The sequence below is a fragment of the Amblyomma mixtum genome, chromosome 5 (genome assembly GCF_055824585.1).
Source record: "Amblyomma mixtum isolate Tamu chromosome 5, ASM5582458v1, whole genome shotgun sequence".
Lineage (NCBI taxonomy): Eukaryota > Metazoa > Arthropoda > Arachnida > Ixodida > Ixodidae > Amblyomma > Amblyomma mixtum.
Genome location: NC_143016.1, coordinates 64,504,067 through 64,530,519, shown reverse-complemented (window position 1 = coordinate 64,530,519; position 26,453 = coordinate 64,504,067). Strand labels below are relative to the sequence as shown.

Sequence of the window (26,453 nt, the reverse complement as noted above, 5' to 3'; positions counted from 1 at the left end):
TGCTCAGCGACCCCTCCCGTGTTTCCAGCTTGGGACTTTTCTTTCTCGACTTCGACGCCACTTGGCACGCTATACATAGGCTTTTAGTTTTGCGTTTCTTTATATTTATTTGTTCTGCCTGGTCCTGAATAGGAATGCGTTCTTTTTGTGACAGTTTCCGATTTTGCCGAGGTTTTCGACACTGGTCTGTACTGGCACCGTATTCTCGGCACGTTTTCGTTGAACCGCGGATATGCTTTGACTTCCTCTCAGATTCCTTCCTTATTTTCCCCGCTTTTGCCGAGCTCGTTGTTTCCAAAACAGAGGACGCTCCACAATGCTCACGACGGAAGAGCCTGTACGATGCGCCCTTCGATGCTATCTATGGGTGAACAGTTAATTCCGTGAGGGGTCCATGCTATTTTTGTAGTGAATGGCCATTGCAGTGCGAATTGCATACGCTTTTGTTTCTCTCTATTTTTTTTTTGTTTCTCATAAGGAGAGTTGTGGGCACATAGTTGACATAGGTACCGACCCCCCCCCCCCCCCCCCCCCCCCCCCCCCCGCTCCCCGCTTGCGTTACGGGAAACGTTAAAGTTCCGTCCGCGGTTAATGGATGGAGTGCCGATGAGAACACACCGAGCCTAAATTGCGCTTTCCAGCCGTTCAGTGTAGTGTCTCCTGTTGTCAAGTTCACAGACTCGAAGTCATATATCTTTACGCAAGTCGCATTGAGAAATTATTGACTCGCAAGGGCTAGTAGCTAGGAAATGCAGAGGGGAAGGAGGAAACGCAGCGCACGCTTCATGGGCGTCTATGTCAATTCAGTTTTATTTTCCAGAAATATCCTGGCGGGTTTATAGGCAAAAAGCACTTCAGTTCCGCCGCCTCGGACGTAGAGAAAATTAAGGTGACTCACGGCCGTAGACAGTGTGAAGTTAGGAGATTACTACCCTCGATTGCCATGCAAGTTGTGTCTAGCCGCTGACACACGCGAAGCAGGGGAGCGACCGGTCGGTGTCAAGCTCTGAAGAGCGATAAAAGATGCGATAGTAATGGAGAAGAGGCGATGACGTTACTCGTTCGGCGCTTACAGGAAAGGCAGAAATCTTAAGGGCCGGCAGGCCCTGTGTTTGCGACCCCTGAGCTGGGTGCATATGGGATCCAATCGCAGTAATTAACCTTTTCGATTACTCCAGTGTAAAAAATTGTAAACAGCAGATTAAACTTGGTCAGCACAAAGGATGGACGCTTCCTGTCACTGCAACGAGGTTGTGTGCAAAACGCAGCTCCCTGTCAGGGTGTCCGTAAGTTTTGAAGTCTACGCCAAATTTGGCAGAAACTATGATGGACACATTATTTAGAATAATCCTTGTAAACAATCCCTTATTTAGCTAGTTGCTGTTTTATTTTAGCTTAGGTCGGGCTCACGTAGAAATGTTTTTGCGAATTTAAGAATATGCAACGCAGAACGGCATGAAAACCTCACTAGGACTCACGATGTTTGGTCACACTGAGGCGAGACTTGTAACCTTTTCACAAGCGCGCAGATAGGGCACTGAAATTAGATCACTTTGTGAGATAACATATATTCATCGTTAAGCAGATACTCTTCGCCTTTTCACACCTGAGTGTTAGTACCCCCTTATCAGAAAAAAATTGTCCGGCCTCGGCGGCCGTTTGACGCCTCGCAGAGGAAACGGCCGGAGCAGCCGACCGCTCCGGCAACCTATGCGAGCCAGCTAGGTCACGTGACCTTGTGGCGTTGTCACAAACTGTCCATTGTGGATTGTGAGCAAACGGACCACCGTGGTAGGCGGCAGTGAAATGAATGATTAGCCGCGAGAGGTTGCTCGGGAAGAGCAACCTGCGTCGCACAAGAACCACAGGGGGCAGCTTCTGCCATCGCAGGGCTGTGTCCCATCGCTTAAACGCGCCAGGAGTGGCATGAGGACATTCAGGAATCTGTGGATGTAAAGTCCTGAATTACCAATTTATTTATTTATTTATTTTATTTATTCAATACTGCCAGCCGCCTTTTGGTGCCCAAGGCAGGAGTGGAGATACAATTGCACAGTGCTTTGCCAACAGCAAACAACGAAAAAAAAAGGAAAAAAAGAAGGCCTGCAGGTAGGCAACAAAATTTCTGCCGAACAACTCAAATAATAATCGAGTAACAAACACTTTACATTAAAATACAAAACAACACGCGACAAGGGCAGCACTCCAGAATCGAACCAAATACCCTAACTTGACCGGCTGGAGTTGATTGCAGATAAAAATGTTTCGGCTGACGATAAAGTGACCAGTTCGCGAGGTAATGCATTCCAATCAGCTACCATTCTTGGAAAGAACGACAGCTCGTATGCAGTGGTTCTGCATTTCGGAACTACAATTGATTTTTCGTGTTTGTGCCGAGTCTGTCGTGTTCTGTTATACTGCATATAAGTGTGAAAGTCTATTCTGGTGTGAGTATTGACGATGTCGAGTAAGATTTTCAAGCGATGCATTTTGCGACGAGATTCCAAGGTAGGCAAACCGAAACGGCTAAGAAGATCAGATATCGATGCATGTCTTCCGTAGGCGTTGAAATTCCATATATATGGGCATTAGTTTCCCCTCCATTTTTTTAGTCAGCTAGAAACAAGCAAAAGAGTATGAACACATATAATCGATACAGTTTAGATTGACCCCCCAGCGTTAAAGTGGGGAAAACTTAAGCGTGTAAGTGAATCGGCACAAGCACAGAGGTCAAAACTCACTAATAAGTAGATAAGCCCCACTACACGCCAAATAAGTTCGTCAGTCCCTGAGAAATTGTGCTGGCTGGTTTGATGTGTGACTCTATTATTTTACGGTAACTGTTTCCTTCTAAACTCGCTTGCTGTTTCTCGCTCGAGGATGAAATTCAATAAAGCTGTATGTGAAGTGACCACTCGAAACAGGGTGGACACCTAACAGTTGCACTGTTCGAATATTGGTTGAAAATTCTCTCGTGATATTTGGTGCAGTGGAACAGAAAAATTGTGCGAACAGGATTGGTGTTCGTCGTATTATCTTGAAACATATTAAAGGCATTTCATCCACGATGTTCTGCAGTTTTTATATATAGTTTTTTTGAGTTAGAAGAGTGCTTTTTTACGGATGCAACAGAAAATATGTCAACACATTAAACACCAAAACCAGGAACTATGCTTATAAAAGGAGGGGGGTGCAAAGAGGAGGTGCACATCAGCATAGGATACCAACCTGATTGAAAGTCACTTTCGTCAAAATGTCCTTCAGCTGAAGCATCGGACTGAAATGTGTTTCAGGGGTAACAACAGGCTCAGTATTCCGGTCAGGTCTACGCGTTTTCCGCAAGCTGTGCAGTCCAAGCAGAAATACCTTATCGTAGGGTTCATGGTCATGTTGAGTGGCCTTAAGACATTACACACTACAGGAACTTGAAGTCTTTCTACCGTGTGCTGCACCTAAGATATTCCGCAACTTTTAAAAACAGGCTTTTTGAGTAAGAAGAACGCTTTTTTTTCGGCATGGCGCTATCGGCGGTGTAGCGCATTGGAATACAGCTAAGACGTGCAACTAACAGGCTGGTTAACTTATACAAAATTGTTGAATAGTTCACGTTTAACTGTTACTGTCAGTTACCCGCGGTACTTTTGCGAAGCGGGGAGCCCTTCTTCTTTTGGGCTCAGCTATTTTCTGTGACTGTCAGTATTACTTTTACTATTTAATGATTACTATTTATTGAGAAGAGCGTAGCCCACCGTAAGTAATATACATATCAGTTTTTTTGGAGTTCTAAAACACCGTTACCCTCGGCGGTGTGGCCCAACAAATTCTGACCACAACGCCCCAAAATGCGTGCGCCCTCAAGAAGCTGGCAGGCAAAGCAACTCCTCCAGTGCACGTAAGTCGTCGAAACAGCCAAAATTTGTTGGCCATCGCGCCGAGGGCAACTGCGTTTTAGAAGTTCTAAAAACTGATATGGATATTACTTACGGTGGCGGGCTACACGCCTCTCAGTAAATAAAGAGACTAACTGAAGTACTTAAGTAGTTATCTGTTCAGTATTAGTTAACCATCCTGCTGGTTAGCTCGTCCTATAGGTCTATTCTGATGCGCTACACCGCTGAAAATGCTGTGCCGAAAAAAAGCTTTGTAACTCAAAAAGCCTTGTTCTAAAAATTACAGAACATCTTGGGTGAAACAGCCGGTGTGAGTGTTTACAGATTGCCGGCAGGCCGAAACGAAAGTAGCCATTCTCTCCCTCCCAACCTCTTCTGACCGATGCTTCCGCGAGCACTTTCGCGTGTCTGTGTGCTGTAAAGAAGTGTCAACCAGCCGCGCAGTGGCGAAGGCCGTTCCTGCCAGCCGCCGCAGAGTGACGCACAAGAAGCAGAGTAGCACTCGCTCATGTATCCGGTTCTGGCTTACACCGGAGATGACTGCATCCGAGGAGCTGCTTCCAAGAGGACCTCTGAGGCAACCAGCTCATATTCTAATGCATGGGAAACTATGTCTGGAAGGCAAACACGTGACGAACATCTCGCTCAAACAAACGCTCACAAAACAGTGACGGGGCCAGGGGTTGATTTACGACCAGCTCCCGGAGAGTGCGCCGAGGCAGGCGTTAGTGGTGAGACTATTTTATTGCCACAATGAGTTTCATAATTACTTTTTTCAAAAACAAAAAATGAACGGTAGTCGATTGTCACTCTGAAAATTTCTCTGCTCCCCCCCCCCCCCCTCTCCCGCATCTGCTTCTGAAAGTTAGCTGAAAGTAGATGAAAATGATCACAGGTGTTTTAAATTATTCGATGCAGATTTTTCTTTTAAAAGACGGGAATGGTGCTTTGGCGCGATCTGTGGAGAAGGATTGAGCAGCAGGGTGGGCAGTATCTATGGGATAAACGGCAATTTTCATTATGGCTAAAGAACCAAATTATTAAACGAACACAAAAAAAAATGGTTTCAGGGTTATTGGGTTCAGGTTATTGAAGTAATGTTTTTACAGCAGCAGAAAAGTCACGGGGACCGATCTCGTCTTGGTTTGCGAAAGGTCTAAGTTGACCGCGAGATTAGCAGAGGCCTCAGGCAGAAATTAACTGAAAACGAAACTATAGAAAGTAAATTGGTTTGGTTTATTGGTTTATTGGGGTTTTAAAGTCCCGAAGCAACTAAGGCTACGAGGGACGCCGTAGTGAAGGGCTCCGGAAATTTCAACCACCTGGGGTTCTTTAACGTGCACTGACATCGCACAGTGCACGGGCCTCTAAAATTTCGTCACCATTGAAATTCAGCCGCCGCGGCCGGGATCGAACCTGCGTCTTTCGGGTCAGTAGCCGAGCTCCGTAACCACTGAGCCACCGCGGCGGGGAAATTATTAATGCGAAAACATTAGGTGGCTATATCGCGTCGTCAAAACTTGTCCGCACGATTGTGTCGTCCAGTAAAGATAAATTTGCATAAGTTTGGCACTGTTAGATAGTGAGTGATAAGGTCTTCCTGTGGGAAAAATTTGGTTGACGAGTTTTCATTACTTCATTAATTACAAGCGCAAAATTACACTTGCACGTCAAAATAGCGATGGACGTTGAAATAGTACATGGACGTCATAATAGCCACGGACGTCGATATAGTATGTGGAGTTTTTGCTTTCGCATTACTCCAGTGCGGGTCGCCGCTGTGATCTCAAAGTTTTTAAGACATGATTACCGGCATAGGGGTTCTGGATATCGAAGGGGAAAATTCACTTTTGAAAACTCGTTAGTTTGGCTTGCCCAGGTTGTACATTGATTAAATGGCGTTGCTCGATTTTTGTACGCTGAAAATACGCACACAGGTCATGATTTTTATGTTGAAGAAGACGTTGCCATTGTTCTCGCAAAAACAAAAAGCGCAGTGACGCCATTTGACAAATTTGCACTGTGGGAAGGCCAACTTAAGGATTCGGAGATTTCTTTTTTCCTTTCGATACCTTGATGCCGATACCTTGATGCCCATTCCTTATTAGGAAATTTTAAGAAATTCGCTCACTTTATACGTTAACGGCCTTCAAATTCGCAATATAATATTTTCCCCAAAATCAAAAATTAAACACTTGATTAGTTAAGTCGATTTCATTAACCGTCTTTTATTGCACTCTATCACGGAAATAAAGTTCGCCTTGCCATACAATCCAACCACACACGTCGCACCGTATGAGTCTGCACGGCCTTAAAGTGAAAAAAAAACCTATCGAATAATTTTAAAAATCCGGTATTTTCTGCGCCTTCCTTAGATCCGCAAGCGGTTAATTACTAGATATTCATCAATAAATAACTGCTTCATAAGTATTCATTTATTCGGCTTTAATCAGACTTAAGGAAGCATTGCGCATTTTTAGGACAGCTAAGTTGGATAAGTTGCTAGCAAATTGTTAATGGAGCACGCTGTACAGCGCATTCAAATTGATCCTGCTTGCACCAAATCAACCGCCGATGGGTCGCGGGTGACATAATTCGCGATTTCATAGTGCCTAATATAATTTTCCAGATGAAACATTGCTAAATGTTATGCGTCCCGGCAGGCACGTAGCCATAATTTTTAAATTTTTGGGATGGGCGGGGGACGAGGCGACAGGCGGGGGGGGGGGGGGGGGGGGGTTTGCATGTCCCTACCTTGGCGATGCGCCTAATCGTGAGATTTTTGCTGCCGATAGTAAAGTGCTAATAGTGAGCGATCTCTGTTCAAGTGCTTGCACGCAGTCTATGAAGCACTTTTCAGCCCCTCCCGCCATCTGCCGGTTGCGATTGCAGAGCCCCAACTGACTGTGCTGAGAGACGCAATGGAGATGGCGCTAGCTGTGCTTGCTGTTTTACCCAGACCAGTCCATGAGCAGATAATTGCTCCCTAACATCTAGTCTACTAAGCATGCTTTCACCACTACTTGCAATCTTTCATCTTCTCAGTGCTGTTTACATATATCTAATATGGCATATCTTAGGTGAGATGTAGTGCTGCACAAACAATGCTTTTAAAGCCTTTATTTACCAAAAGCGAAATTAGAAAATTATAGCGTACGTATACAATTCCGCTTAAGTGTCAAAAAAAACAAAATAGACAGAAAGACAAAGGTATTCAGTTATGTGAAAGGACGGTGGCATCTAGGGCGTACAGAAATCCAAATTATCACTGGCGCCCAGCTTCATATGGCTCCACGTTCATTTTCAAACATGTCTACTTTACTTGCGTGCCTCGTATGCAAAGAAGGCCCTTCCTTAAGTGAGAAATATTCTACGAAAAAACTAATTTCCTCCAATTATATCGACGAAGCAAGTTTGAGAGGGGGTGTAAGCAACGGGAAAGGAAAGGATCGCAACAGTACGATGGGCCCAACTAATCTAAAAACGTTGCATGGGCCTGTTGCGATCTGGCTGCTCGAGTACCGCGTGAAGTTGCGCGGCGGTGTGCGCGTGTGTGTGCGCGCGCGCGTGTGTGCACGTGTGTGTGTGAGTGGTTGGTTGGTTTATGGGGTTTAACGTCCCAAAGCGACTAAGGCTATGAGAGACGCCGTAGTGGAGGGCTCCGGAAATTTCGACCACCTGGGGTTCTTTAACGTGCACTGACATCGCACAGTACACGGGTCTCGAATTTCTCCTCCAAAGAAATTCAGCCGCCGCGGCCGGGATCGAACCCGCGTCTTTCGGGCCAGCAGCCGAGCACCATAGCCACTGAGCCACCGCGGCGGCTGTGTGTGCATGTGAGCGTGTGTGGGCGCGTATGTGTGCGCGCGCGTGTGGGTGCACGTGTGTGCGTGCGTGTGTGTGTGTGCGCGCGGGTGCGTGTATGAGTGTGTTCGTCTGTGCGTATGTGCGCGCGCGTGTGTGCGCGTGCATGTGTGCGCATGTGTGTGTGTGTGTGCGTGTGGGCGTGTGCTTATGTTATTCAGAATCAGATTCAGTTTATTGGAATAAAAGATGAGATATCAGTTGGACAAATTTATACGGAAGGAGGTCGCGTAGTCAGTGGCTGTACTGGGACCTCCTATATCATTAAGTAAAACAGTAGTAAGTTATGAAATACAGCAACTGCAATAAAAACTCTGAACACCTATGGAGTTCTCACTATCGGCAGCCGTACAGTTAATAAAGAAAAGGTGTGTGCAAACAACTATATATACTTGTACAAGTAGTACATGAAGTTACACAATAAATAACAAGAAGGCAAAAAAGTAATCACTAAAGTTGCACTTGGAACATGTAATGCATAGTTCATGAATATGCAATTCGCTCCTGTGCAGTTCATTTAATAATTGTATGATTTACAAAACCAGCTTAATAATAATTGTGAATAATTAGGTTTGTAGGTCGTTTTTGTATTTATATAGCGGATTTGTGTTTTTCAATTCCACTGATAAGCTATTTCAGAAATAAAATTATGAAAAATTAACTGGTTGCTTCCCATAATTGATGCGTACATTAGGCATTATTAGTTTTCTGTTATTCGCAAATCTTGTAGCGTTTGCGTTTGTAAGCTCTGGTTGTGGAATGGAATGAAATTAGATCTGCCTATTAATTAGCTTGTAAATGAATATATCAAGATTAAGTGTTGGAAAAGGTCAGGTACGGAAAGAAGCGAAAGAAAAAAATCCCGCTTGCGGGGAATTTATCGCACAGCGGGGGAATAGAATTCTGAATTTACAAACGTTAACATCCCAATATGTCCAGTGAATGAGCGACGACTTAGTTGATGATTTATTCGTCGGAAAGTTTCGGCCACGTATCGAAGTTTCCATGAATGGACGTTTCTGCGTTCAGCCTTAACAGAAATATTGACTACGCCGGCAAGCATCAAAGAACTCTATGCACAGCTGTTCAGCCGACTGGTACCTGTCGCATTCACAAACACAAAAGCCATTAGTTAAGTAGTACAACGTTACAAACAGTGGTCATATCTGTCTGATTCTCAAGTGGCAAGCATCACAGTTCATTTACGCTCCAAATTAAAAGCCAAGGAATGGTGGAGAGTAGACAGAGCAGGCCTACCTTGAATCCACTATGGAGTCAGCTTCTCCGTCCAACTAATGTGCATGCTTTCCGGGGGCAGGCCGAACCTGCTGAAAAAAACTTGAAAAATGTCCAGCAGTTATCAAAAGTAGGCTGGTCACCTGGTAACCACAGTTTTTACCCGCTCCTCTCTTCGAGGAGACACCTACGGTGCTCCTGCCCGTCCCTGGACGCTTTCCGGACAAAGCCACTGTTTCGATGTGACCCCCCCCCCAAAAAAAAAACAAAAACAAAAACAATCAAGAAACAAAACAAGGTCGACCGCCGGATGTTGAAGATAGAACCTGGAGGCCCGACAGCCGGACCTTGCGACTTCCTTCGGGGATCCGGAGTGTACCTATATACGAGGTGTCTCACCGAAGAATTTACACAATTTTATAAATAGGCTTTTTGAGTTACAAGAAAGATTTTTTCGCCATAGCATTGTCAGAGTTGTAATGTATCAGAATACGGCTAAGATGTGCTAACTAATCAAGGCGGAAAGCTGGGCTAGTTGGTGAGTCGTAGTTAATTAAAAGACTAGTGCATAAAACTAGGACAAAGACAGAGAAGGAGACAGGACGAGCGTCTCCTTCTCTGTCTTTGTCCTAGTTTTATGCGCTAGTCTTTTAATTAACTGTGCTAACTAGCGGCTGTTTAACTAATATCGAAAAGCCAACTTTTTAACTATTACTGCTGGGCTCATTAATTATAAAGAAGCGTGTAGCCGGCCGTAAGTAATAACGATATCAGTTTTTAGAATTTCAAAAATGCAGTTACCCTCAGCGCTGTGGTCCAAGAAAAACGTCTGGTGCTTTAGCCAAACGATGACAGCGGTGACATCTAGCATTCAGTTAAAACTCTAATCTGGGCAAGTTGGTTCATAGCTTGAAAGGGGTGCGTACTTGCCCAAAAGACGGGACGAAAATGAGGAAACACAAACGACATGTACAATGCGCAACTTCCAACTAGTTTATTTCATAAAAAGCTGCACATTTATACCCTAGAGGTCAAACACAGCGATAAAAACCATCGTATGCGCATTTCACGTCAGCATATCACCACCACAGGTGCAGCCTGATTACAGCAAAAGTTGCAACAACCACCAGCACTGCTATCATGAAGGAAAGAGGAATCATGAGGCGAAAAATGAGGAAAGGTGACATTAAAAGAAATCGTAGCAAAGCAATGTCAAAGCCAATACCAACAACCAAAGGCATGTCAAAGCGTAAAAACTAATCATCGTAGCAAAAGCAGTGTCAAACAAGGCAAAACACAACACTAAAAACAGCCGTCGGCAGGGTAAAAACGCATTGCAATTAAGAATTCAAAGCAGAATCGAAGGCTAGGCCATCCAAAAACAATACGACCCGAAATGAAATTCAAACCTGAGGCGGAGCAAATTTACACGTGTCTGTCTAGAAAAGTCACCTCTTTGTTAAGAAGTAAGATAGATGCAGTGCTAATGCATTTATCTCCGGAGTTAGTAATGGGAAATGCCTCAATAATTCATAAAAAACTTCATAAAATACTTCATAAAAACAGCTTTGAAGGCCAGATAACCCGTCTAGAAAAAGCAGGTTACCCCAGTGATGTCGTCCGAAGTGTCACCGTGCATGAAAGTGCATGAAAGTCATTCCGTATTTTCATAGAATCTTACATAACTTGAAAAAGATAGGCCAAAGGTATGATGTGAAGGTCTTTTTTTCGTAAGCAAGGCTGTCCGGCATTTGCTCCGTCCTGTCTCGAAAGCGTGAATCATGTAATAAGAAACATGTAAAACAATACGTTGAATATGTGCTACCAATGTTGTATACATCATTCATTTGTCTTGTGGTAGCGTATACATAGGACAAACAGGAAAGTGCATAAACGAGAGACTGCGTGAACAGAAGAGGACTGCAAAAAGCAACGAAAAACGACGCCTTCCGGAGCACGTTATCAGTCACAAATGCAAGCCATTGCTCAGAGGCACCACAATATTGGCACATGCTAAGATCAAACTTCAGAGAGAAATTATTGAGGCATTTCACATTACTAACTCCGGAGAGAAATGCATTAGCACTTCTTACTTCTTAACAAAGAGGTGACTTTCCTAGACGGACACGTGTAAATTTTGCTCCGCCTCAGGTTTGCATTTTTTTTCAGGTCATGCTGTTTTTGGGTGGCCTAGCCTTTGATTCTGGTTTGAATTCTTAGTTGCAGTGCGTTTTTTACCCTGTCGACCGGCTGTTTTTAGTGTTGTGTTTTGCCTTTTTTGACACTGCTTTTGTTACGATGATTAGTTTTTACGCTTTGAAATGCCTTTGGTTGTTGGTTTTGGTTTTGACACTGCTTTGCAACGATTTCTTTTAATGTCACCTTTCCTCATTTTTGACGTCACGATTCTTCTTTCTTTCATGATAGCAGTGCTGGGGATTGTTGGAATTATTGCTGTAATCAGGCTGCACCTGTGGTGGCGGTATGCTGACGTGAAATGCGCATACGATGGTTTTTATCGCTGTGCTTGACCTCTAGGGTATAAATGTGCAGCTCTCTATGAAATAAAACTAGTTGGAAGTTGCGCATTGTACGTGTCGTTTGTGTTTCCTCGTTTTCGTCCCGTCTTTTGCGCAAGTACAGAGGGCAAAATGCATGTCTAGAACGGCCGAACTGCGTGCTCCGGGCTGCTCGGAGCTACGTGCGCGACGTCTAGCGGTATAGCGCCTGGTTCGAGACGACAGAGTGTGGGCATGCGTGGCCAAACTGATAGCGCTGCCTGTCTTTTCGGGGCTCGCAGGCGGCCGCGGCTTTACGTCTTGCTTTTGTCGTTAGTACCGCTGATTTGCGCTACCGTCTGCGAAAGAACACACGCGGCAGAGCGCACACCACTGGCTCCTTTTTTTTTTACTTTCTTTTTGTGCACTTGCAAAGCTCTGGCGAGGAGCAATTCACCACATCACATACGCGCCGGTGTACAGCATCGTAATCGCGGCTACGAGCCTTAGATAAAGAAGCGAGGTTTGGCATTTTGCGTTCTTCGGCAAATGCCAAAATAGGCATGTGATTATTGAAAGCATACTGGGGCCTCAGGTGAGGTGGCTGTCGTCGCACAAAAAGAAAGTAAAAAGAAAAGAAGCCAATGGTGTGCGCTCTGCCACGTATTTCTTTTCGCAGACGGTAGCGCAAATCAGCGCTACTAACGACAAAAGTAGGAGGTAAAGCCGCGGCCGCCTGCGAGCCTCGAAAAGACAGGCAGCGCTATAAGTTTGGCCACGCATGCCCACACTCCGTCGTGTCGAACCAGGCGTTATCGCTAGACGTCGCGCACGTAGCTCCGCAGTTCGGCCGTTCTAGACATGCATTTTGCCCTCTGCACGTACCCCTTTCTAGCATTCAGTGCATTTCGCTGAAAACTTCGTCTTCAACGTGACTCGGGCGCCAGCTCGCATGGTTGGCCAAGCATCAACAGAGGATGGCCGTTATCAGTGCCCTTCGAACGTCTACTATCGGCCTGGTAGATCGATCGTTCACACAGCATAGATAGTTTAAAGATATATGCGGAGACATCTTTTATTTGCCCAGATCAGTCGCCGGTCCTTATCGTGTACGTATATCAGCAACGAATGAAACGCGAACAAGAAAACTGAGGTGGCAACACAAAAACAGCAACGTATTAGCTCCTGTATTGGAAATACAAGAGCGGTTGAATAACACTTCTAAAGAAGAGTCTTCATTCCTTCCAAATTGAAATAGCAGGAACTAGTATACAGCTTCCCCTGGCTATGAGCTGCGCATTTTCGAGTGTGTGGTTCAATTCTCTTGTTCGCGTTTCATTTCTTGCTGATAGTACTGTCACAGTGTGAAGTAATACGGCTCCGTTTCGAGCGAAATGAACACACTTCTCTTGATTGGTTTGGTTTGATTTATGGGGTTTAACTTCCCAAAGCGACTCAGGCTATGAGAGACGCCGTAGTGAAGGGCTCCGTAAATTTCGACCTCTTCGGGTTCTTTAACGTGCACTGACATCGCACAGTACACTGGCCTCTAGAATTTCTCTTCCAAAGAAATTCAGCCGCCGCGGCCGGGATTGAACCCGCGTCTTTAGGGTCAGCAGCCGAGCACCATAACCACTGAGCCACCGCGGCGGCTGGATACATTTTTATTTGTCGCGACGTTTTGATGAGAGGACCGCATGAGAGGAGAGCATTCTCTTGAATGCTTTAGATAAAATTAATGCCAAGGTCCTGAACATGTAGCCCTTCGAAGAAAAAAAAGGAAAATAATCAAGGAACTATTTGGCTCTACGGTTTTTTTTTTTCTTTGTTTGTTTCCGCCATTCGCGCCGTTTCCTGTTCTAACCAGCCCCAAGAGTCGCTGGGGCCAACAGATGCGTGCATCTGGGCACTCTGCTACGAATTAGTTTATTGGGGTTACCCCAAGTATGCAGCATTAATTTAAATATTTTTTCGCTCTTTTTTTTGTTTCCGGTCTCTCATACCCTTCGTCGCTTTAAGATGTTAAACCCCATAAAACTTAAAACCAGGCTTCCTCGGTCTCTAAGAAAGCGTACTCTAAAGAAACCGATGAACTAACGAAACTCCATCACGACGTGTTCACTTTTCCGATAGTTCGTTCCCCATAGGACCTGAATCTTGCAGAGGTCTTTATGGGGTTGCCGACCTTATCTGGAATTCGGAACTGAAGTCTAAGACAGGGCTAATTGAAGTGCTAAACCTGCCCCCCCCCCCTTCCTCCCTCCCCCTCCTACGCCGTCATCGTACGTATATACGGCCCACCCATGGGAACAATGGCCATTGCACTTTCGGAAAACAATGAAATACCCGCCGGCGAATGCCATTGGAGCCAGGGCATCCTCAAGATTTCGTGTCTAGGCTTTAACGTGCCGAAGCACACGAGCTTTTTTTTTGCATTCCGCCTCCATTGAAATACCACTGCTTCTTCCGGAATTTGATCCTGCGACCTTGGGAAGCCAAAGCCACTAAACCACCGCATCAGATTTAGGACATCCTGAGAGTCGGCATTGCGTAGTGGTCTTCAGTGCCCTGCCGGGACTAGACACCAAGGGAGTGCGTTCTCCACATCTGCGTATAAGTACGTTGTTAGTATGCAGTGTGAATATCTGCCTCGTGACAACCCTTTCAGATTTCAGTCAATTTCGGAGTGGAGAAGAAACAAAAACGATTTTTTTTTTATCTGAGCAAGTTTCCTTCACCAATTCAACATGTGGCCAGGTCCCGAAGGCCACATGACATGGTCGTGAACAGCACAGCAACTTTTAACTTAGCCGCAACACTCTCTCATCGATGCTCCATTTCGCTCAGCGAATAGCACAAGCAAGCGACGGATGATAACGAGCACTTTGTTCCACCTCGTCCTCTTGCAGCTCCTTTCATTTTCCTCCTTTCATCACTCTCCCTCTCGTTCTCGTCCCGGCGCTGCGGCGCTCGTGCTCTTCTTCTTCTTCCTTTTTTTTTTTTTTGCGCATGCGCATTTCTCTCGCTTAAGTATGTACGACCGACTCGCCCAACAACGTGCACTCTTAAACCCGTATTTCCCAGCGCAGGCGGCGCAGCGGTGGCCTTGGCTTCCAGTCGCGTGCAAGTCGTCGGAAAGGAGGGCCTGCACGAAAACAGGGAAGCGACGCGAGCTTGCGAGAGCGAGCAGAACGTACTCGGCCTCGAGTGTTGGCAGCCGCGCGCCTACCTGCCTGTCTCATTCAGCCGACTACGGTGCAGGTTACGCCGGTAAAGAGGACCCCGGAGCCGTGCTGAGAGTTGCGTGTGCCGTTGACTGAGGTTCGTTGACGTTTTACGCTGCTCCTTAGTTTGGTATGGGTGCATGACCTTCAACTGAGCGATAGTGCCTTCTCCTGCACGACGCTTTCGAGTTCGTTGGTTGTCGGGGGTTGTTTTAAATGGGCGGGCATTCACTCCTCGTTACATGTGCAAACTGGTGGAATCAGGACGGCACTGTAGCTGAGAATCGAGCCAGTGTTGCAATTTAATTATGCGGTGCGCGGGGATACTTTCATCAGACAGATTTAAGATGTTGTAGAGGTCGTGCAAAACTTTTTTCTTGCCTGTCTGGTTGCAGTTGAGTTCACAGGCAGATCATGGACGCTCGGTCAGTCATAAGACTTATGACCTTGAAGACTCAGCGTACAGGTGTACAGACAGTGTGCCCTGTGAGTGACGTCACGGAATTGCACGCCCACAGCTGTTAGGAGAGCGTGTGCCCGCCCCGCCATATCGTCGTTTGTTTTCTCGCTTCGCCGTCTAGTCGCGCGTACGTGCTGTCGACACCATGCAGCGACAGCGGCTAAAAAACAGCGTTGCGTGCCGAACACGCCCAACAACAAAGAATTTCGCAGTGGTGCCCACCTGTCAAACTTCGGTGTCTTGTTTTTTTGTTTTGGTAAAGATGTAGAAGCTGTCGAGAAAACCGATGCATCTCGATTTAATTTCTATAGCTCCTCTCGGTTAACAGATATGCGTGTTCGAGAATCTGGCTTTTTTGTAAATGAAAACTCGCTACCTTCTAGTTCAAAAACGGCATCAGTTCATCGCTGTGTACAGGCGCGGCCATAAGTAAACGGAGCACGCTATTGCGTTCGAAGTGGAATAACGCTTTCTCCATTGGTAATGAAGCGCTGTTTGTCTACAGGAAAGCCCACCAACCTCCGCTACCAGCATGCGCACACCACTGCAGGAAATTTCAATTAGGTGACGCGTGAAAAATATTCGAAGACAGTTACGTGCTCCGTTTACTTTTGTCCGCGCCTGTACATGCATGGCAAGGTCACGAGGCAGGTATTGAGTGTCCGCGCCTTTGTTATTAGCTATCGATATGCGTTGCCGACAGCAGACGTAGCAGGCGGGATGTAGGCGCTAGCTGTGAGTGCATCCAACAGTTTAACAGCAAATCCTCTACGGCATGTTATTCACAGCGCACGCTAGGCTGCACTGTCTGCGCAGTTCGACACGCGTTCCCGTGTTCACGCTAATAAATCGCGTGAATGTACACCTCGAGCTATGCTTGGGCAAGGAAACGTTGGTGTGAGGTGCCTCCTCCTCTCGCTAGGCTATTTCACGGCAGTGCGATCGCTGCGAGGAACTTAGATGGTAGACGATCACTGTGACGCTGTTAAATTAGTTTTTACTCTTACCTAACCCCGGAGGGAACCGGCTGCGGCAGCGGAGGGAAGCGCAACCACAGAGGCAGGCTGCGCTGAGAGAAACGTCGCAATCATGTACGCTGTATGTCCGATCTCTGTACGCGTCATTTGCCAAATTGCACACATCAGTGGCGCACACGCTAGGCGCAGTGAAACCGCGGAACGGCTTGCGTCAGGCAGGTGAATGCGGGACGCCGCTGCACGTGGCTGAGACAGAGAGGGAGATAATCGGTTGCCGGTGGTCTTTCGCTTTCCGTGTCACGCTCAGGCAAAGCGATGTCTGCGGCCAAAAAGCGCGCAACATATGCCGTAGGAGGAACACAGAATCGCGTCCGAATGGCAGACGTGGCGTCAAAACCGGCTTCGCGCTTTCCGTCCGGCTTATTTCCTGCTCTGGTTTGGAAGCCGAACGCACCACCGGCCGCCCGAACAACAAAGCCGGAAGACAAGCCTCAATTATGAGGCTGCGAACCATGCTTGGGTGTGCAGCCTAACAGACGGTACAGCAAGAAATCGCAGATGATACGAACAGCTATGAGGGATCATTTATAGCTTCCTCTCGAAAACCAAAGCCATTCGCGTAAGGAGCAGCATCAATTTCAACAAAAACAGCAGCGATGTTGAAGATTGAAATGCTGTGTGTCTCGCTGTTCTGTTTGCTTAGCAACAAACGTCCATTTAGTAGTGCCATATCTTAAGCATGCTGTGTTTTTAGTTCCCCTTGGCAAAATCAGACTTCGCCTGCTAGTGCGGCGAAGCCGAGGAAGAACATGAAGCCGGATCCTGGGCCGAACTTACCCGCGAACTTCCAAACTTTTCCGTCCTAATGGTATGATATCCAGCAGAAAACTTCGGACCGGAGCGGGATTCGCGCCGGCTTCGAGATGGTCCTCTCGGGCTACAGCTTTAGTTGCTCGCCTTCATCTTTAATCCGTTATAGTGCTGCCCTCCAAAATGACATCGGCACACTGCTCAGCTGGAAGAGGAACGGCTGATGGCGGCTGGTCTGCAAGCCTCTAAAGCAGGCAGAAAACCACGCATTTTTCCCGGCTCGATGAATAGGACCGGGGTGTAGGTGGCGGCGGTCCGTCCAGCAGTGGAAGGGTCCGGCCAGAACTCAAGTGCGGCTATACCATCCATGAAGCGTCGTTGAATGTACTATGCCTTTCCTGCAACTCATTTCATGCTTACGATGCTCTCAACAAAGATTCTTTTTTTCTTCATAAACTCGATAAACTTTCTTTTTTCTCCTTGTTGCATTGCGCTTTTCCACTTACTGATTACACTTACTGATTAAACAAACCATGAAATGAAAAAGCCTCTAAGGAAAGTTCCGAATTTCATTTCAACCCTGTCTATCAGTCGGATTGCACATCGCTCCGCTTGCTTGTATGATCGTGTCTGAGCCGCACTGGGGTCAACGAGGACAAATTTGACGCATGGCATAGCAACAGGCAGCGAGCTGTGCTGCCTAAGGTGGTCTGATTTAGGTTCAGCAATTATCCCGCGGTGCCCAGTGGTTTCGAGTTAAGGGTACCGTGCCTGGTTCATCGCAGTTCTCGAGTCGCTTCAACCTTCTCAGAGGCTTTAATCGTTCACCAGGCGCTGAAGGGCAAATATACCAAGAAGCGATCAGACGTCTTCACTCTGTCCATCATCCGCCTCTTTCTACCAGTTATTAGTGACAGTGGGCATGCTCATACGGTGATGACAATTACTGAATGAATGAACTTTTGTTGCTCAGTAGTTATTAGCGAGCTTGATGGGCAGAGCCCTTAGTCCGGGGTCCCTGCGGCTGCTGCGGCGATACAGGCCCGGTCGATCAGTCTGCGTCGATCTTTCAGGTTATCCCCACACAACGCTGCCTCCCACTGCTCCGCTGTGACGTTCGGTATGTGAGGAAGTGCAGTCATGTATTGGCAGCCGCATGCTACGTGATAAAGGGTTGGTCGATCCCCGCACCAAGGGCAGGTGCGAGGATCGACCAACCATTGGGTGGGACTCATTTTGTGTAAAATAAGCAATTTGGAAGCATGTTGGTTTGTAATTGTCTCCAGCAGACCTACTACTCCCTGCCAAGTTTTGAATGAGGTATAAAAGAACGTTGACGGGCTCCATGGAGACACTGCAAAATGGCATTCTTCTGGGTTAGTTGGCGTGATTCCATCTATGGGGCCTGTATGAACTTTGGGACGTAGTGAGACGCATATAGAACACAACTCTGTGTTGTGTTCTGTGTGTCTGACTACGTCCTTGGAGATGCTCCTGGATAGCACCGTGCATCTATCTGTAAGAGTGTAGTGCACTCCAGTTCACCGTAAGCTGCTCGGTTGATGTGTCTGCGGGATATGTCGTCGGCTACTTGGTTTCAAATCAGGCCGGCGTGTCCTGGGGCCCATGTGATGGTATGGTGGTCATCCTGAGGTTCGATCTGAATCTGCAGAGTCGTGCCTCGTTTATATGGACAGTGGTTCAAATCCGTCCTCAGTCGACTGAATGCTGCTGAATGTGGCTTTCAATGTAGCGCAAGCTGCAAAAGTTTTTTTCACTGCCATTCATGCTGTACGGCAAATCATAAGGTGCTTCAACTAGGCCCTTTTGCATTGTAAAGCATGAAGACAGGAAAAAAAAGGCATCGTTCAGGCATTTCCACTTTCTCACCACCCCTTCCTCGTGTTCTGCTCAAAATGCAGGAAAGGAAAGATCTGGCTAGGGCAGTCGAGGCTTCCTTCCCATCGCTGTCCATGCGGCAGACATACATCAGCTGCAATGGCCTCTGTACATTTCCACTCCGTACATTGTCCGGACAGCGAGTTTCTATATTAATGAGACGTCAATACATTAAATAAGCTTGAGGAAAGCTGTCCACGATTTGAGTATTCCATGTTAACAGGGGCCGTATTAACGGGGCACGACTGTATAGGCAGCGTTCGTTTGTACAGTCTATCGGGTGGGGTAACTTCGGCATACGCAGTTTGGGAGCCGGGAATTATCGTAAGACTCTTGTGCGACAAAGCGCCGGAAGCGTCACAGTATCGTACCTCAGGGTTTTCTCCCTAATGCCCTGATGGGCGTATCGCTGTTTGCAGTAAGCGCGAACTCTGATCCCTTTTTTTCGTGCCGACGACCTCGCCCCTTTCGGAGTACGCCACTTGCCTGTGCGGGTCGTTGCACGAGCTGACGCGCTCCCTCTCTGCTCCAACATGATCCTTCGCAAGCGCACTCTACGGCTTGGCTGAGCTCATCCCACGAGTCGGTACATCAAGTGCAGCTGTGAAAGTCGGGACTGTGCAACAAACCTATTGTGAGCAATGTTCGGAACGAAATGGTGATCCGTTAGCTCCGACAGGGCGATGCACCCGATGACTTTGCCCTTTCTGTATCAAACTGGCTGCATAAAGGCAAAGTTCATTGCACATATATCAAAGCACAATTACTCTAGCGTAACTGACATTTTTGCAAGTTTTTAAAAGCTTTACCATGTTTTATATTTCTTTATTGATATTTCAAGCTCATGCGAACGAACTTGTATGTGCATGAATTCTGAAGCTGAACATATGTCAACATAAGCGTATCGCGTTGTGTGAAATTTGTGGTCATGTTCGGCAAAGGAAGTGAAGGAACGTTATGGGAAAACATGCAAGGACAGGAGGCAGCAAATTTCCACCTTAGGATTCGAAAAAACAACGTTCTTCATAACTACCAGTCTAGACATGCTTTGAGCGGTAAATTTAGCGGTGGTAGTGGTCTGTGTCTGGGCCAAATAACTCCTTTTTTTTTTCCCCCAGGCTTAGTCCACTGTTTGTTCCCAAGGGCTAAATCTAAGGCCAAGAAGCTTGAGATAACGCCGACTGCACGCCACGAATCTCTTCATACAGAAAAGTAGTGATCGATGTAATAAGTTATAGGAATGTTTTGATTTTACGCGTCCACCTCGTCCATATGCTGAGGATGCGTGCACACTCGACGTATGCATTCATGGAGCTACGTTTAAGATAACTGTGCATCCCGTTTGCCGTTATGCGTCCAAGCAAGTCTTCATCGATTTTCATCATTTCTTGCTTCTTGAGCTGTCTCGCATGTCCGACATTTTTGGACAAAAATTTTTGAAAACTGCAAGATTGTAAAACACTGTTATGGAAATATTGAAGGTAATGGCCCATTCTTGTGATATGTAGCAAAATGTTTCCTTTACACTGTTTCCATCGATCGCATCGCACAGTTAAGGCTACCATAGAAAACCAATGGGGAACGCTTTTGAGGCTAGCAAAAACGTTAATAGAAAAAAAAATATACAAGACTGCCGTCGGGTCATCAGCGAATATATTGATTGCTGTAGTGAAATCTTTCAATATATGAAAAAACTGCGTTCATAGATGATTTCCCGCTCAAAATTGCTTCTGGACAGAATTGTTGTGCATATGGTGCTCAGAAGAGTTAAGGGAAATAGCTTCCTTCAAATTGTCTGACACCACCTTTATAACATCCGTACAGCTAGTCCGATCAGCGGCGTTTTTCCGTGAAATCAATATATTGCAAATGTCTGCAACTCTCGAGCTTTTCCGATGGCGCATTCAATCTGCGTCTAAGCGGGGGAATTTTATCTCGTCCCTGCCGACGCAGGTGCGAAGCACAGCCGGCGAAACACGTCTGCCATGCCGTCGTCCTGGAACCCCCTCGAAAAGGAAGCCGACGGGAAGGCCGCCAAGGAGGTACGTGCTTGCACTCTCTTCTCGAATGAACACTTTGTTCTGTTTGTACACGGACATTTCGGTGCCTTAGGCCGCTGTTTCCTTTTTTTTTTTTCTATCGTCACAAAGCATTGAGGGCACATATTTCTTAGTCCAAGCTTTTCCTACGTTCATTAGCTGGTGACTGAAGTTGATTCTATGGTCGGCGCAAAAAAGACAAGGCCAAAAAGCTCAAGGAAACAGCGGACCAGGCCGGTCCCGAGCTGTTTTCATGTGTCGTCCTTGTTCCTGCCTCTTTTCCGCCATTCGTAGACCTAATTTCAGTCACGAACCAACTAGCCCAATTCAAAGCACTGTTTCCTTAGTGTGTTCGTTCCTTTTCACTTTTTTAAATTTATTTGGAGAAAAAAATACATTATGAAGATTTGATTTTCACTGTCTGAGTTATGAGCCCCATAAGTGAGTACCAGGAAGGTACAACTGCTAGTCACCTATAGGGCTCATATGTGCAGGCTGACAAAAAGGGTTCATTTTAAATTTAGGACAACACAACGAGCAATGGAAAGGAAAATGATAGCTGTAGCATTAGAAGACAGGAAGAGAGCAGAGGAGGAGGGGGAAAAGCTTTAATGACCAAGAAAAAGAAACTTCTTGTATGGAGTCCACAGCCTTGGAAGCCAGAGTCCTTGGCCGACGAGCGCACCACTTGCATGAGCGCTCAAGGTGCAACTGACCAGCGTCACCTTGAAGAGAGGAGAGTGGGTCAGGGACATCCTAGCAGAAATCAAGAGGAAGAAATGGGCTTGGGCAGGGAGTGTAATGTGAATGCAAGATAACCGCTGGTCCTTAAAGGTAACGGATTAGATTCCTAGAGAAGGCAAGCGTAGCAGGGGGCGGCAGGAAGTTAGGTGGACGATTGAGACTAAGAAGTTTGCGGGGTTAACGCGGTCGCAGCTAGCACATGACAGGGTTAATTGGAGACATCGGAGAGGCCTTTGACCTGCAGTGGGAGTAGTCAGGCTGATGATGATGATGATGCCTGAGCATTGTAACGCGCAAGTTACGCGAATGATACTCCGATTCCTGGTTCACGGGGCACTTTGAGAGTTTTCGCGGCCAAAACTTTCTCATGTATTTTACTAACATCCCCAATGCCTCTCGGAAACCTAAATACAGCCCTGCTTGCTGTAAAGTAATTCTTTTTTAAACAAGAGTCGGAAGCCGGTTGCTTTATTTTCCTTATATAATTTAGACAATTTCGTTCATTCGAAGAAAAAATAGAACTCGTTGGCTTTTCCTTTCCTGACTCAAAAGCGACGAGGCGAATCCGAAATATTAGATGCTAAGGCACTTGAGTGGCTATAGGCCGTGAAAGCGTTTAAACACGATAGAACTGCGGCCCTGTGATCTATGAAATAAGTTTAACGGTGCCAGTATTTTTTCAGTTGTCCCCGGCTCAGTGGCATATCTTGTAGTCGGACGGGGCTCACTAAGTATAGTCCTGGTAACAAAGAAAACCACAGACGTACTCCCAGCAGATTAACCCTAAGGCAATTATGACACTGCCGAACTGCGAGGAAGCATAGTCGGCAGCTTTTCTCCGGATGGCAGGTTCGAAGGAACGGGGAACGCACAATGTGTGAATATGGGTAGTAGAACACGCATCAAAGGTACTGTGGTAGTACAAAGATGATGGTGGCGCCAGCCTACCGTAAGGCCCACTGCCTGTACACCGCCATTTTCGTGAGCCGTGACGTCTAGACCTCTCAGTTTCGTATCGATATATTCGTATACCAAGGGATTGCTTTAGGCTAATCCAAAATATCAAAGCTTCTTATCTCTAACGAAGGCGACAGTACCCAATCAATTCACTGTAACGCAATCCTCTCTCGTCAAAACTTTCAGTTTTGTGAAAGATGTGTGCTGAATTTTGAGCTTCTGATCAGAGGTGTAGGTGGAAGATATTTACTTATTCGCTAGACCAGCAGCGAGCGCTTGAACGCTTGTTGCCAGATTCCAGAGTGCTGTTATCGCGGAATGAATTTGCTGCCATTTATCGGCAGGAGCACGGCGCACTTTAGCGCGAAGTTAAAGTGTAGACGCTAAACTCCCGACGCCTGCGGTGCAGCTGTCATAACATATGTGCCCTCAGTCATCGTGCCTGAGTGCTACACGAACGCTGACGCACAAAACCGGCTTTGCAAGCGCATGAAGCCGAAACAAAGTGTTTTTGGCCCTGCTACGTCCCCCAACCTTCACCCATCCCTGCCGCCTGCCCTGAATAATAATAATAAAAAAGCTAATTTTTGTTTGCTTTCCCGACCCCCAAAATGAACAATGCGTGAAGATCCCTTATCCATCATGACCTCTTCGTTTCATCGTGCCGCCTTTAGCGGCATCGCCTTCGGAGCGTCGCTGGCGAGATAATGCGAGTTCGTGCACCACAAAGACGCCCAATCTGCCACAGTTAGCCCAGAGCGTGGTTCAGAAAACATTTCTTCCAGAAAAATTCCCGCATGTCACCGCACAGAAGCTCAGTAATAGTTTGTATGCATGTTATTCCAGCAATCGCACTGTAAGAGTACTCCCGCTTCTGCGAGATTGATGGAATTCTGCATCATCGGTCTGATATTGAACAATATAGCGTATGATTCGAATTCAGTTCCCATATGCTGACAGACACTACCCCATTGTTTTGATCTGAATTGTTTCTATGCATCTAATCTAATGCGTTTTTTTAGACAAATATTTATGAAATAGGCGTAATGCAGCTTACGCAACTATTTCATTTCAGTACACTTCATTAAATTCGACTAGTGCTACGCTGAGTATATAGAAAGCAGAGCAGTCTGTTCTTTCGCGGAATCTGTTGTGGTTTTTATTAGATGGCATTGCTCTCTTACGCTGGTTCTACGCGCTTGCGCTGCAGGCATGCCAACCTGGATCTGCGGGCCTCAACGTTTACCGGGACTTTGATGGCCTATACGTCAGCCACATATTCACCGACAGGAACTTGCGCTCCGCCCTATCCTACGAACCGCTGGACGGCGACGTCTTCATCGTAAGCTACCCGAAGTGCGGCACCACGTGGATGCAGCACATTGTGTGCAACATATACCGCGATGGCGTGCCTCTGGCAAACCACATGGAATTCATGAGCATGGCTCCCTTCTTGGAGCTTCTGGGAGCCGAGGGTGCTCGTTCTATGCCGCGTCCTGGCGCTATCAAGACTCACTTACCGTTCAACAAGCAGCCTTACTCACCGAAGGCCAAGTACATCTACGTCTCTCGCAACCCGTATGACTGTTGCGTGTCATTCTACTACCACACGAGGAACTTCCCTGCTTACCTGTTCGAGGATGGCACGTTCGATCAATTCTTCGACATGTTCATGGAAGGCAAAGTGGATTTCGGCGACTACTTCGACCACGTCTTGTCCTGGTACGAGCACCGTGGGGACAGCAATGTGTTCTTCGTGACCTACGAAGACATCAAGAAGGACACTCGGGGTTGGGTCCTCAAGATCGCCGATTTCCTGGGCAAAGAAGAGTATGGCGACAAGCTGAGACAGCACCCAGATGTGTTTGAGAAGGTTCTCGACGCTATCAGCATAGAATCGATGAAGAAAATCAATGTCGACTTGAAGAGCTTGGGCCAGAACCTAACCTCGGTACCCCCGGAGCTGCTGCCTCCGGGACTGAAGTCCATGATGGAGTCCATAGGCAGTATGCTCACCAAGCCCGTCCAGGGAGAGTTCGTACGGAAGGGAATCGTTGGAGACTGGAGGAACCACTTTTCTCCAGAGCAAGTCGAGCGGCTGAAAAAACGAATCGCACTCAAGACCGCTGGCAGTGACGTTATGGACCTCTGGAAGGACACGGACCTGCCCTGAATCTTCGTGGAAGTGCAGCTTTACGTTTAAATAGGCTAGCGCTCCTAAAAGCCTCTTTTCTTAACTTTCTGCTGTATACACATGATTACTTAAATGAATATAGAACAGGTTCGTGGACATGTAGATAAAGCTGATACATCGTAGAAGAGTGTGCTCGTGATTGATATGACATAAGCGAGGAAGTGCGTCACAGCGAAAGGTGATACCAGCTCTTTCCTTCGTAAAACGTTTCCACTGTCGCGCCACAGCTCGGAGAAAGCATAACGGAGCACCTGCGTGATGCACAGGTTGTTTATTGATACCGATATTAGCAACGTTGATGTCCGATATCGATGGTCCCGTCAAACCATATGCGGGCCACGGTAGCAATTCAAAGCAATGATTAAACTTCCGTTCATTGCACTTGATAAAAATTCTGAGTAGTTTTCATTTTGTGTCTCGCGAAGCACACAGTACTTGCTAACTTCGGTTCTTCATGTGAGATAGGGTGGGAAGGCAGAAATGCAACCATGCGCCGTCATGGACGAAATTCTTGGCAGACAGAGTTGGAACCTTGCGATTAACGAGATCGATTTCAGTGTGAGCAACACTGAAAGTTAGATGCTATTTCGAAAGTTAAGCTATCTAGACTGCATGCCTCAATCCTTGCTTCTGAATTAAAGTGACTTAAAAACGTTCTTTGTTGCACATCATTTAGTGCGCAGCCACTCGTGTCATCAGTGAGGGCCTGTGGCTCTGCCCACAGTCGCGGAAGCCTGGGTGGATGCCAACTGCAGACTGTTCTAAAGCATATAGCTCGCTTGCCCGCTGACGATTGAAGACCAAAATCTTTGTACGGTGGGCCGTCGGACATGAAGACTTGCCGGGCACTGTTCGACTTCTCGAGGTGACGTGTTCGCGTGACAGGTCATGATAGGGCCACAAAATCCATTGTGAAAGGGTTACACAAGCGCTGGCGTTCTGTATATGTGGCTGGCAACGGAGCCGCTCAAAGAGGCGTGGTAACCGTGATATTCATTGGCACAGTGCCTAGCTCAGCAGGATGTGTTGATGCATACGGTGATGGTGTTCTACACGTAAGACACTGTCGACGAAGCGTTCTGCCATTATAGTGACTCAAAAAATCTGAAATAAAATTTAATGACCGAAAGCTACTTAGAAAGGTAAGCTTGGCATTTAGCGAACTTGTGCATGCTAGACGCTTATCACCACGGTGGCTAAAACTGTCATAAACCTGGCTCTCATTTAGCGCTGAAGCGGAGCGGAAATCTAACTTCTTTTTGCGCTCGGGCCTGATTCATGAAGCCATTGGGCTAAATTTGAATGTCTTACTTATTAATAACACTGACGCCTCGAGCCGGCAAGTGCAGCCGGAGAAGTGGATTGGTGGGAAATACCAATGTAGAAATTTAAATTATTTTGCGCAAGGAACGCGAAGTCTAAATGTGTGAATGACGTTCAGTCTGAATGTGAATTAGAATGCGAGTCTGAATGTGAAGTCTGAATGAGTGATTGAGTTGTGAATGACGTTGCAGGAAAAGATGAACATTAAATAGCTTCCAAAGTTGAGTACTTCAATGAATATCATGTACAGTACAGCTCGCGGCTTTGTAACATTTCCTTTCTATTACGAGATACCAATAAGGCTGGCTGACTTTATATGGAGCTCCCCAAGCATAAAG

At 46.6% G+C, this 26,453-nt stretch overlaps 1 protein-coding gene across 1 annotated transcript; it reads left to right on the top strand.

Moving 5' to 3' along the window:
- The first annotated feature begins 14,670 nt into the window (after positions 1-14,670).
- LOC149342455 (sulfotransferase ssu-1-like) lies at positions 14,671-25,448 on the top strand. Its single transcript, XM_089544806.1, has 3 exons — positions 14,671-14,809; positions 20,812-20,900; positions 23,809-25,448. The coding sequence occupies exons 2-3, from the start codon at positions 20,844-20,846 to the stop codon at positions 24,769-24,771; spliced, it is 1,020 nt and encodes a 339-aa protein (XP_089400932.1). The 5' UTR covers positions 14,671-14,809; positions 20,812-20,843; the 3' UTR covers positions 24,772-25,448.
- Positions 25,449-26,453: the final 1,005 nt, after the last annotated feature.

What these genes read in the sequence shown, in the direction of transcription:
- LOC149342455 (XM_089544806.1), top strand. Translation starts at nt 20,844, where the DNA reads ATGCCGTCGTCCTGGAACCCCCTCGAAAAGGAAGCCGACGGGAAGGCC. An exon ending in ACGGGAAGGCCGCCAAGGAG is followed by an intron (nt 20,901 to 23,808) that starts GTACGTGCTTGC and finishes CTTGCGCTGCAG; the next exon opens with GCATGCCAACCTGGATCTGC.